Source organism: Periplaneta americana, chromosome 1, assembly GCF_040183065.1.
Source record: "Periplaneta americana isolate PAMFEO1 chromosome 1, P.americana_PAMFEO1_priV1, whole genome shotgun sequence".
Classification (NCBI taxonomy): domain Eukaryota; kingdom Metazoa; phylum Arthropoda; class Insecta; order Blattodea; family Blattidae; genus Periplaneta; species Periplaneta americana.
Window position 1 is genome coordinate 138,372,598 of NC_091117.1, and position 13,968 is coordinate 138,386,565.

The window sequence follows — 13,968 nt, forward strand, 5'->3', positions numbered from 1 at the left end:
AAAGCACCTAAAGACGGATGAATTTAATCGGCAGAAGAAAAATAAATAATTTTTTGACCGTCACAAATTTAATTACCTTACAGCTAATCTAACCTAATATGAAATCATGTAATTCAGTGCTCACCAGGTGATTTCAAGAGAGACGACGTATGTAACTAATAGGAGTAAAATATAGGAAAGGTAGTGGCGAAAATTAAAAAAAATATCCAGTAATTAAGTTATTAAGAAAAATTCATTTGAAATTGGAATTAACACAGCGAACTTTTGAAAACTGAAATTATTAAAACTACAAATAATCTCTTAGCATGCAACATAATAATTAAAGAATGACACTAATAGAAAGTTACTCATAATCATAACTCACCACATTTATTGAAACGATAAGATATTTACGATTAACATTGTTATCAGAAACAACAGGAGCCACAGCTAGGTACACTTCTTTTCGCGTGATGGAGACATCGTGTAATCTAATATAATTTGAAACAAGCATTGATCTCACACGTGTCTCGCAACTAAGCAGAGGCTTTTGCAGAATGAAACTGTTCTTACATTATTTTGAACAATAATGACAAATTGTGTGTGATGCAAGTGCTAACTTTCCTCTTTGGTAACAAAAAGAGCCCTAACGCATTAATAAAAAGAAAATTGGAGTAGGCCCTATAAACACAATAAATACTAAACCCTCGATGGTACAAACTTATTAATACAGATATTTCGCTTATGCTCAGTCCGTCTTATCTTATAATTCTCTGCGGCAATGGTACCTGTATTGAGAGGGTTTAATTATCGAGCAACGAATATTATGATTTACGGTACATTTCATTTAAATCCGAGGGAATGAGACATTTTTGGAAATTTTAAAGTCTTAATTATTACTTTTTCATTTATAAATCAGCTTTTTACAAAACCTATAGCGAAATGTTTAAATTAAATATTGATGTATCTGAAAAATATAATACATGTACCAACTCGTTACAGTGTACCTTTGATAAGCACTCCTTGCGGAGGCTGGTGGTACTAAAGACGCCATGTTTTTTTAGGGAACGATCCATAGTACTGTTGGCCTCCGCAGGGAGCGCTGATCAGAGGTCTTTAGCCTCTCTATAGTATCTAACTCGTTGGTGTGCACTCGAAGTTGGTTGCTTGACGGTTGTCAGCCCACTTTGAGGTCTGTGGATATAGAGGGAAGAATTGGATCGGTGTCGGTTAGAGTTCCCGGGTAGCTGTGGTAGAGCGTTGGTACGTTAAACCAAAGGTCCCGGGTTCGATACCCGGCTCCGGAACAATTTTTCCCTCGAAATTATTCAATATTACACCGATTGTACATCTTTTTCCACATGTATTTAAACTATTCTTTCTGACATACGAATAGGTAACTGATAACTAGGCCTGTGGCATTGGAGCATGTGTACAGTGAAAGAAAGCCAACTCACTCCAGGATATACACAGAGTATGCAGTACCGCTCCATCTTGTACAATACAGTCTGCAGAAGAGAATAATATACACATCCCTCTGAATTACTGTCTATCTTTATTTAACTTCATTTCAACTATTGGAAAATTCCATTCAACACATGTGGGCTTAGATGTATTGTCTATTGCGTGTTCAGTTTGTAATTACAGTGAACAACAAGATGGATTCTCAAAGTTTCGAAAGCGAATGCGTGTCTACTACTGTCTAGTATGGATTTGAACACAGAAAAGCTGCGAAACGACAGGTGCATATTATGTGAAATATTTGACATCATTCAATTCGACATCTACAGTGTATTTGTCACCCGACAGAATATTAGCTACCTGACAAGTGAACTGTGATGTGTACCATTTTCTGTATGTTGTTTTCAACGTACGAGTAGTTACTGCCTTTAACATATGAGCCGTTCAGAGCAAAAGTGGTGTAAGTCAAAAAATGAGGGTTGAAGTAAACATTCTGTAAAATACAGAGCAAAGTAGTAATTAATATTCAATTTATTTAAACTATTAATGGTCAGTGGATAGCACGAGGGACATATTAATTGCTACTCTGCGCTGTATTTTACAGAATTTTTACTTTAAACCTCATTGCCCAATTTTGACTTACACCACTTGTCCTCTGAACGGCTCATATAGGAAGCTGCATCGGTAACAATTAGAAGTACTTTGTCATACTCTATACCTGATGACCATAATAATTGCATTGCATGTTGAAAAATGTCACATATTGTAGAATTGTTCACAGCATTTATCACATCACACAACAGTAAGTAAAGGGACAGCATTTTATTTCTACTAACATTTTTAATATTAACCTCGCTATACCTTTAGAGAACCGGAAACACAGTTTGATACCCCCTTCCACGACTGTAGTTCGATGATACTGGCATAAAACACAAACAAATCACTCTGCTAGGTATAGGAGGGAAGAAAAGTAGTTCGTCCATTTACGTAAACTAGGAAATATCGCGATTTTGAGTTCGATAATTTTCATTAGGTTTTTGTTTAATCAAAATACAGTACCGTATTAAGAATAAGTGTTTTTACTCACGAACTGAGTTATCCATGCGAACGTATTCATTATGCAGTGTATATTTTACTGTCTACAGCACATTATAGCGTACAATATAGAGAAAGAAGTTAAATTGAAAAATAATCATAATATGGATATTTAAACACATTTTTGAAAATGGTGGCCGTTCATTTCGATACAGGCTTCAGTTCTTTTGTGCATATTATCGCACTATAGACTATTGCATCTAATTCCAATTGCCAGTTTCGTCCTTCGTACTAGTAACTCATGTTGAAATAATTCTGTACCTACTCTATAAAAGAGTACTTTACGTACTGTAAATTCAATCTTCACTTCTGCCCGACCCGCACAGATAAAATTACTCAGACATACTGTCTACTGTCGGTCCAAGTGGTTATGCAGCAGGATCGCAGAAAGGGGGGAAATCACATGACAGTTAATTACTTAACGAAGCCCTTTTATTTAAGTTATTTTAAACAGTTGTATATTACGTAAACGTCCAATTCCTAACAGAAATTAATGTTTTCAGAAAAGAGCTAAGACAGCCCAGCTTTTACAGAGGGGCGAACAGAAGCTGGTGGGGGAAATCGGGATGCGACATAGGCAAACGGACAGTACCTGTGCGAAAATATGATTCAATATTGAAAGCTCTTTCGTCACTGGAAAACGTGAACATATTTCTGGAACGTACTATACTCACTAACTCAGTGCTGTTTACTATATGCGGACTTGGTTCTGTGTGGAGGACAGTTGGAACTTCATTAGTAGAAGGGGTGGGAGTGAAGAACATTCAAAGACTCAGGTACAATAAAAATTGAAGTAAAAATAAAATGATGTCCCTGTATAATCCAGCAGGGCCTTCCGGATCCAGAGCCCCAACAATCACATTAAATACATGCCGTCTAACAGCATCCATCGTCTCATCAGTTGACATCAGATGTGTTGGTTTGTCAGTTTACCTCTGATCTCAGTAATGCATGGGTTGTAAATATTCTCGATATAGTACTTCCGTAACGTAGTCTGATGTGTAATTTCTCTTCTAGTGTATTTCTGTAAAACCTCGCGGAACGCCGTATTTGCGAGTTTGTTAAATGGTATGTCGACAGATATAAATGCCTTACACATGTCTTCATAAAATGTTGAATTTGAAATAGGGTCCTTCTACACATTTCCTTGTTCCAGCCGTTTATGCTTCATTGTACTTACGTGCCTTTGAACGTTATATTCCTTGTTTTTAGCAGACGTAATGTTGACATTGCAAAGTTTACAATACAGATTGTCATTTAGAATGCAAAATAAATCTGCACCATACTGTGAAACTAAATATTCCAGTTTCCAAGAAGTGTTTCTTTCCTTCTGAGCCATACTGCGGAGCTCACTACACTTCACAACAGTTTCTATTATACTTGAATGAACTGTACCGCGGCTGTTGTGTCGTCTCATTACACACATACCCTTGCGTACTCTGTGTATATCCTGTTGTGAATTGGCTTCCTTTCACTGTAAACATGCTCCAATGTCACAGGCCTACTGATAACCAATAAGTGTTTTATAGACCATAATACTATTGTGTTTGTTATGATTATGAGTTATGACTTTATGACCTCTCTTGGTCTTCGGGGAATCTGAATAACTACAGACTCGGAAAGATTTTAGTTTGTTACTTCAGTTTACAGCACTACTCACATGTATTTTAATCAGAGACAGTATTAAATGTTATTAACAACCCACGCCCTTTTCATAAGAACGTGCTGGCATTAGCAATGTTGGTGTATGGTAACAATCCTATGACCTATTGCTCCAATTTGTATGTTAATTGAAATTAAAATTTCTTTATCAAACCTGCATATTCATTTGTTCGCACGTACGTCATATTAGCAGTAAGTGCATGTAAATGAGGACTAAACGGCAAGAAGGATGAATAAGCATTTGAGCGCATGATGTTCCTTGTGCTTTTCTTGCGTGGAGGAAGGAGCGGCAACCAAGGAGTTGTCCCCTCCTACTCTACTAGTAACCCGCAGCAAAGAGTTCGCAATGCATTACTACTTTGTTATGATGTAGTCATAGGGTCTATGGTATTTAATGCATACAATTTACGATATTAATGAACTTAATACAGGGAACGGATTTATATGGACTAAAAATATATGAAATATGTAAATATATATGTAGTTATTTTTACCAAAATATGGAATTAAATATGGATTTTTACCAAAATATGGAATTAAATATGGACTTAAAATTATAAAAAAATGACTATGTACGTTAAATATTGGTACATTTTAATCAAACTAAACAAAAAATATAATGGACGTACCTTATCTTCCAATGTAGTTTCAACAAAACACAATTTTTATTGTCTGTTACCATAACAATAGGTTACAAACATTTCTTTCAAGTGCTGAAAAGTGAATCTTCTTCTATTGTCTCTGAGGATAGATTTATACTGACTAAAAGAGCGTTCGACGTCACAAGAAGTAACTGGTACATAATTCAATTTCACAATGTCTGCTGGGGATAAGTCCAAGTTAATCTTCACTGTTGATTCACCACTCATCACAGCAACAACCTTTTGTAGTTCTTCATATCCAGGGTTTTTTGAAAGTACAGTGTCCACCTTAGCTCTTACTGCATCTGCAACTTTACCTCTACCACGATTCAGTTGTTCCACAGTACTATTTATAATTTCAAAACTTTCAGATAGTGAAAGGTGCCTATTTTGGAGACTTTTGAGCGTTTTTATGATGCATGAAAATGTATGCTGAATGTGAGCTAAGTCATTCTTCACACTTATGTCACAGGTAACTGTTTTCGCAGTATCAATTGAGACTGCATCTTCAGAGTCCAATGCAAGGAGAACATTGTTAATAGAGTCTATATGTTCGGCATAATATTCAACTGCTTCTAGCCATGTACCCCATCTAGTTAAAATTGGCTTTGGTGGCAATGGAATTTCAGGGTACATTTCTTTCAACACGTTAACTCTACTGGGAGCTTTGAGAAATACTTTTTTCACTGATGAAATCAACAAATCTACTTTAGGGAAATTGTCTCTGACCACTTCTGCCACACGATGAAATGCATGCGCCACACAAGTAAAATGAGTCAATTTAGGATATACAACAGATAATGCTTGTCCAGCTTTGACCATATAAGGGGCAGCATCGCTAATAAAGAATAACACATTATCGTACATAATACCCTTTGGCCACAGGATACCCATAGCTTCGTTGAACAGTTTAACTATAGTTTTGTTATTGCACTTTTCTAGAACATCACAATGTAAAAGAATTCGTTCAGAATATTGTTCACTTAACAAACCGATAACTACATTACCAACAAGTCTACCTTCTTTGTCGGGAGTCTCATCAATGGAAACCCAAATTGAACTATCTTTAATTTCATCTCTTATCTTCTGTATTGTCTCATCGTAGATGGATGGAGCATACGTCTTTCTAAGTGTTGACTCATCCGGGATTGTATGTTGAGTATATTTTTCAAGGAATTCCCTGAAGACCTTATTCTTTAGTTTGTAGAGAGGAATATCAGCAGAGATGAGAGAACGGCACAGGTCGATGTTAAACTCAGATCTTACATTCTATGTTGTTGGTTGTGTTAAAAACAATTGTCTCTGCTTGGAATTTAGTTGTTTGTTGGCCTGATGTTTACTAGTTGTAATGTGTTGTTGCACCAGGAACTTTTGTGTAGATGATACTGCACACTGACACAAATTACAAAATAATATTTTATTGTCAGTTGATAAACCATCTTCTTTAAATTCTGAAACGTAACTTGTTAGTTTTGATTTTAAATTGACTGAATGACGTACTTTTGGCATATTTACCGTCTTTATAGTATGATTTACAAAACTGAACCTATGTGTACTCTGACTGGCATTTAACTGTTGAGCTGCACAACTGAAGTCTGTTAAAAATTTTAAATTAAATTAATACAGTTTTGTAACTTACTTTCCCATTGTTGATAGGACTGCTAATTTTCAAATAACTCTGATGTTAAAGGGATTACTGAACATGTGTTTAAATCTCTATTGTTGAAATGTATTTTTAAAAGTTAATGGAATTTTGTTTTGTTTTATTGTTAAACCTAATATAATATGGACTGTTTTATATGAAATATGGAAAATATATGGAAATTAACGAAAATATGTACTAAACTCTAAAATATGGAAAAATATGGAAAATAAAAGTAGGATTTTTCAACCCTACACATTGTGAAACATAAAGATAATGCAAAATATAAATTATATTAGCTTTATAAGTAAATATGTATTTACATATAAATCCTTTCCCTGATAATAACTATTACAGTAATACAGTATATAAGAGAAGAGAATGAATGATCGGGTTAAAGAAGAAAACCAAATGAATTGTTGTAATCAGAAACCGGAACTTTGGCAGAATGCCTTTTTAAATGTGTTAAATCTATCTTTATTTTGAAAGTAAATCTGTATGAATTGTACCTTTGTGATTGAAACGTCACAGTTTTATGTTGCCCCTTTCTGCCTTTTTTAATATAAATGCCTAATTTACAAAATAAATGCTTTTTTTTTTTTTTTGCTTTTATTTGATTATTTATCTATTTTATTTTATTTTATTGGGTTATTTTACGACGCTATATCAACATCTAGGTTATTTAGCGTCTGAATGATATGAAGGTGATAATGCCTGTGAAATGAGTCCGGGGTCCAGCACCGAAAGTTACCCAGCATTTGCTCGTATTGGGTTGAGGTAACTTACCCCGACCGGGATTCGAACCCGGGCCACCTGGTTTCGTGGCCAGACGCCCTGACCGTTACTCCACAGGTGTGGACTTATTTATCTATTATATTTATTAATTTATTATTAAAAATTTCCTACTGGTATATTTTAATTTATTTCTATAACCGCTACAATGAAAGTGACTTCACCGAATGTATATTATTGTCTTTCAGCCTTTCTCTTTGCAACAATGAGTGCTGCCGTGCAAAAATGTATAATAGTAAGCGTTTTATAGTCCCGTCGCTCTAATTTCCGGCAGCCAATCGCGTTGCAGGTCGGCTACATTTGAACTTGTGCTTCTTGTGATTCGCTTGTGAAGACGTTATTCATTTCTTAAGGCTCGATAAATACTTAATATAATCGCCCGCCATTTTGGCTCTTTCATTGGCGTTCGCAGAAAGCACACGAAGACTTTATTTGCCACTCAATTATTTGCTGAATTAAAGTGCGTTTTATTTATTATAGGAGCTACGACATGATAATGTTTAACGGTGTGGCAAATAGATTCCTCGTATGATAGCTCGGCAACGAAAGAATAAAAATAACGAACGATACTACATACCTAGACTTTATAGAGCCTTCACTTCCTAAGACGTAAGCAAAGAGGAGGAGTCACGCCGGGAATAACAGCGTCGCGACTATAATTATCGCTTGTGTTTATTTGACAAGGCAACAATGAGTGCGGGTCTAACGTTATTTTTCTTTCAGTTTTCATTGCGACGTTGTTGTAGCTAGCTAAATATTTCATATCGCAATAAATCAGTACAACCAAACACAAAAATGCACACTGGGAAGAAGATTTCTTTGCTTCCAACAGTAATTGCTACATCGAGTAGAAAATCTCAATTTGCATTCGACTTATGTAAACCTTTCTTGCTGCCGAAATCCCTTTGTGGAAAGTGTAAGGTTGTGGGTCTAGTGCAAGATTTTTGTAATTGCCTTTTATTGGTATTTTAGATATTTATAATGCCTTTTTGCCTGCCTATTTTAACTATTTATGATGTCTTTTGCCTGCCTATTTTAATGATTCATAATGCCTAAACTTCTGGTTATAATATAGCCTAATAGCTATTTAAATCAAACCTTTAATGAGCATAAATTCTTAAGGCAAAAATATTAATATGCTCTAGGTGCTTGATACAATTAATGCATAATGTAATAAAGAGGCACTAGGTACAGTCATAAAAAATAAATTCACATATAAAAACAAAAGTTCATTGGCTGTTGAAATTATAGGCTTACTTCCTCTTACGAGGGACACTTCTGAAATATTCCTTTGCAGCAGCTAAATTACATTATAGAAAGTATTCTTATGTGGTAAGGGTGTTAAAATCTGACGACATGGAAGAAATACCAGTGTGTTTCAAAGCATTCATTTCCTTGCATGGGATCTCTTATAAGCTTGTTCAGGTACTACAGAACTCTCTCAAGTCTACAGGTATGCCACCTAAAGATTAACGAGTCAAAGATCATAATCATCACAACAAAAAACCTGATGATGTCTTGGAAAGTGTGCTCAACCACATTAAATCATTCAAGGGAAGGAAAAGGCATTGTGGTCAGTCAAAAAGTGATCGAATATATCTTCCGAACAATCTCAACATTTAAAAAAATTGTATGAAAATGTGTCTTATAAATACTAAAGAAAGAGTCCCAGCACCAGATTTAACATATAATTTGGATATCCACGCCGTGACTTTTGCAATACTCCTACATGTGACAAGTTTCAGGCTGATCTCAAAGTTTATGAAAGTCAACTCTCTGATAACATTGTGTATTTTCTTCGTATATGGGAACGTATACTACACACTCGTATACTCGCAGAATGACACTGTATTTGCTTTGTTTCTGTGTTTACGGCTAGGTCCGGTCTGTCTTCTAAGCTTCATACAACAATGGCATATGACTCTGAATGTTCCGGCAACTCTGTTCATCCTTTCTGTCGTGTACAGTTCAAATGTAAATAATACGAATTATGACATATCGTTAATTTTTTCTGTTGCTGTTGAACGCCATACCTGGTCCTGTTCATTAAGCCTATTTATATCAGCGAAATATAAATTTGGGTATGTGCCCAGTAATATTGAATGTAAAATTTATAGATACCGATATTACTTCCTCCTGAGCTAATTGTTAAAAATTTTTATCTGCAGCACAACTTAATTTCTGTGCAAAACTCAAATCTTAAATACCGTATTTGTAGCACAAAAAGCAGGTACACCAAATTTGAAATTAATGTTAATAAAATTTGTTTATAGCACGAAGAATTGCGGCATGGTCACCACAGAACAGAAGCAATGTATGGGAACTGAGCGGTCATTATGAGGGTGACATAATTGTACCCAATTTTGCAAGAAATGGAGTGATAAATGAAAGTGAAAAATGGCCACATGGTATTATTCCGTACTATATAAAAAATAGTTTCAGTAAGTAATTATAGATCAACAGCAACAGTTCAATAATTATATCTAAACAACTGTTACCACAATCATATAAAATGTATAATATTAATAATATATAATGTATAATATATTCATATACAGCGGTTTCCAAAAGTAACGCACAATTGCAATTGAAATTGAAGACGGGATTTTGGACAAAAAGACACGTCAAGCCGTGTATTTAGAAAATAATATTTTTTATGGAAACAAAATGTTTGTGAACCGAGCGACTTAGCTCAAACGGTAAAATTTGAGACTCGCATTCAGAAGGTCCCGGGTTCAAACCCCGTGGCCGGCTAATCTGACTGAGATTTTTCATAATTTCCCTCAGACACAAAGGCGAATGCCAGATTGGAGCATGATTCATCACCGACTGAGTCACCAATATCATATACATTATCGTAATCAAAATATAAAATCAGTTACGTAAACACAAGCCATCTACAGAGCAATCCACAGATCTTTGCAATAATTAATTATACTCTACATCACATATATCACAGATTGCTCAGCATTATAGGCTTTGACGTCAACAACTTTCATCAGTTTCATATGCTGCCATCTAGTTACTGCATAAGAAGTCACGTTATAACTCTCATTTGAATTGCATGGAGCAACTGTACTTCCATCTAGCGGTCGTTCCTAATCGACTGTAGCGATCCTGGTGGTTGTGCTCTTCCACATGTTACCGATTTTAACATGGGGATGGCCAATCTGTTATATAATGTGACCAGGGGTTATGCTTTCTCTCTAGGAAGCTAGTAGCCTATAAACTTTAAATTGAGTTTAATGATTTCAGTGGCCCTGGAAGAATCTATATTGGTAAACCTACCATCCATTGTTGACTATTACGACTATTGTTGACTATTAGTAATTAGTTCGCAGTCTCTAGTTTTAGAGTCATAACACGAACATGTAGTTCTCAATTCGGCAGCGTGTTTTTATTGTGAAAACATATTGGAAAACAAATTCCTTGATTAAAATACAACGTACATTTCGAAGAGAATTCGGTGTGCGCAATATTCCAACCAGGACAACAATTTTATTGATGGTAAGAAAGCTGAAGACAACTGGCTCGCTCCTCAGCGAGAGTGGAAAACACAGACCAGCAATGAGTCAAGATTGTGTTGATGATGTTCAAGGCAGAGTCGTGCAGGCTGGCCCACAGCTCAGCACCGCGAGTCCTAATGCATCAGCGCCCACCCCACCCAAGACCAACACTGCTTGATGCGGCCGCTTCCCATTGATCTGGGCTTCCAAGCCCAAGCCCGCAGCACTGCACCAGTTGATCGCATTCTACTGCTTTCCTGCTTGCACGTATTGGTTATGCTTTCGCTTGGCGTGTGGCATGAGCATACAGTTACTTGCATACCGGACACATTATAAAATTTAATTATTTTCCACTGCTGTCGAACACAGATTTAAAAACTGTCTCTATGGTACTTCTTTCATTTCCATCCAACTCTGTTGTTTTAAACTCTCTAGCAGCGATTTTCTCCTTTACTACTTTTTCTCTAGAGAGACTGTATTTTAGTATGGTATGCTTTCAAGGCCAGTGTCTGTGATGAAGATCTTCCGGGCTGCTATTAGGCTACACTATCAGAGTTCTTTGACAAAGATGTTCTTTAAAATATATGATAGTGTAATGAGTTTTCTTTTATAAACTTTTCTTTCATAAAAGATCTTTTATAAAATATAAGTTCAGCTTGTTATCTTTGATAAAAGATTTCTATACCTTGAAACAAATATGACGGAACGCAAATATAACTGGTCTATTGCTACCACAAAAATTCTGATATCGGAGTTTGAAGGAAAATGAAATGTTGTAAATAAATAATTTTTGTAATATAATATTAATAAAGGGTGCGGCAAAACATCCTCCCTAATTTAAAGTTTAAATAAAAAACAGATGGATCAAAATAAGGAAACTTTATTAATATGAATGGTATCTTAACAGTGGGGAATTTTTCATTTTTTGAATAACGTGTCTCTCAAGTGGTGTCCTTCTCTATCAATGCATTGTTGAATGCGGCTTCGGAAATTCTGCATCACTCTAAGTAGCATTTCTTGAGGAATAAGACCAATTTCTTCCTGTATTGCATTTCTTAGGTCTGGCAAGGTCCTCGGCCGATGTTTGAACACCTCAGCCTTAAGATGCCTTAATGTGCAATGCAGATGCTGAAGATGCTGTGGTTCTTTTTAGTGATGAAGCACATTTTCACTTATCGGGATGCGTGAATCATCAAAATTTCCGATACTGGAGTGGACAGAACCCTCGTGAACTTCATGAATAACCTCTACATAACGACCGTGTTACTGTATGATGCGCGGTTGCAAGAGTCGGGATACTTGGTCCTTACTTTTTTGAAGATGATAGTGCTACTGTGACAGTAAACTCTCAGCAGTGCACTTTTATGATCAACAATTCTTTGGCACCAAGACTCAATGCGCTGCAGATTGACCTGGTATGGTTTCAGTAGGACGGAGCCACGTATCACATAACTCAGATTTCTCTCCAAGTCCTGAGACAGATGTTTCCCGGACGCTTAATTTCTTCATGTGGCGACATCCCCTAGCCAGCACGATCACCAGACCTTGCACCCTGCGATTTTTTTCTACTTGGGCATCTTAAGGCTGAGGTGTTCAAACATCGGCCGAAGACTTTGCCAGACCTAAGAAATGCAATACAGGAAGAAATTGGTCTTATTCCTCAAGAAATGCTAGTTACAGTGATGCAGAATTTCCGAAGCCGCATTCAACAATGCATTGATAGAGGACACCACTTGAGAGAAACGTTATTCAAAAAATGAAAAATTCCCACTGTTAAGATACCATTCATATTAATAAAGTTTCCTTATTTTGATCCATGTGTTTTTTATTTAAACTTTAAATTAGGGAGGATGTTTTGCCGCACCCTTTATTATATAATAATAATAATAATAATAATAATAATAATAATAATAATAATAATAATAATAATAATAATAATAATGATAATGATAATAATAATAATAATAATAATAATAATAATAATGATAATAATTTATAATAATATGTATAACTTTTCAAGTCCTCGCATTGTAGCTCTTTCAATAAGTTCTTATGTATACCTCTCTTATCATGTCTTGCCATCCATGGTTTGACCCTGATCACATAATTGTGATCAGGGGTTTAACCCACAGTTGTTTCTTTTTCAGTAACATGCATATTGTAATACCGGTAATTGAAATAAGTGTAGCTCTTCTTTATTCATGGTGTTATAAACATATTGCGTAAATATTAGTATAAACAAATCATAAACTTAACGCATAAATATTAGTATCAACAAATCCTCGGAACACGTGTTCACTGTTGTGGAACAATAATTGTTCGGAGAGCTTTTCTTCCTAATTTTAGGTTATGTTTGATAAAATAGTAGCCTCACAAAGACTGTATTTTCTTTGTGATTATTTGGACTTATCTTGAAAAACCGAAATCAAAAACTAAAACGAAAACGTTTGAGACAGTAGCTGTTCGCTCCGACCCGTGCAGTAACGACTGAAAAAAAAAAAAAACTTTTTTTTTTTATTTTAGAAATACGGTACCGGTAATAACTAGAATTAATTATTAATACGAGATAAAATTGTGTTTTACACATAAATAGATGAAGTGGCACTTCGCCTACTTCACTGAATAACCGCCCCTGATGTTACTATCCGGCAAAGCGAACTTCCGACTTGAACTCGTAGGTAAAAGCGCTGCATTCCACAAGGCGACTGTTTGTTTATGTTACGATACAATGACGTCACAGCGTTGTTGAACATATTTTCCACGTCGGAAGTTCGCTTCGCCGGGTAGTACAGCTCGTCTAGAATATACGCGGCTGTTCGAGCCTACTAGATCTCGGCGTCATCTCGAACTTCTCTGCCTGTTATGTGGATGTGTTTGATTGTTGAAAGGTGTTGAAGTGTGGAGTCAAATAGTGTGTGTGTGTACTGAAATTGATCTGTGTGTTGAGAATTTGATTGGGGTGTGTTTTAGTGTGTTTGCATATTTCGTATTGTTCTAGTGTGTTGAGTTTTTGGTTCTTGGGTTGTATGTGTAGGATTTCCATGTCCGAATTTATGTTATTGTGTGTATGGTTAGCATTGGTTATGTGATCGGCATATGTAGATGTATTGTGTCCTCTGGTTATTGCTTTAATGTGTTCTTTGTAGCGTGTTTGGAATGATCTGCCTGTGTGTCCTATGTAGAACTTATC

General features: G+C 35.7%; 1 protein-coding gene across 1 annotated transcript in view; it reads left to right on the forward strand.

The window, feature by feature from the left end:
- LOC138715103 (hatching enzyme 1.2-like) overlaps positions 1 to 13,968 on the forward strand; it is a 57,007-nt gene that overhangs the window by 13,535 nt on the left and 29,504 nt on the right. The window contains exon 3 of the mRNA XM_069848052.1: positions 9,546 to 9,713. Coding sequence (XP_069704153.1) covers positions 9,546 to 9,713 — 168 coding nt within the window. The remainder of the gene's footprint in view (positions 1 to 9,545; positions 9,714 to 13,968) is intronic.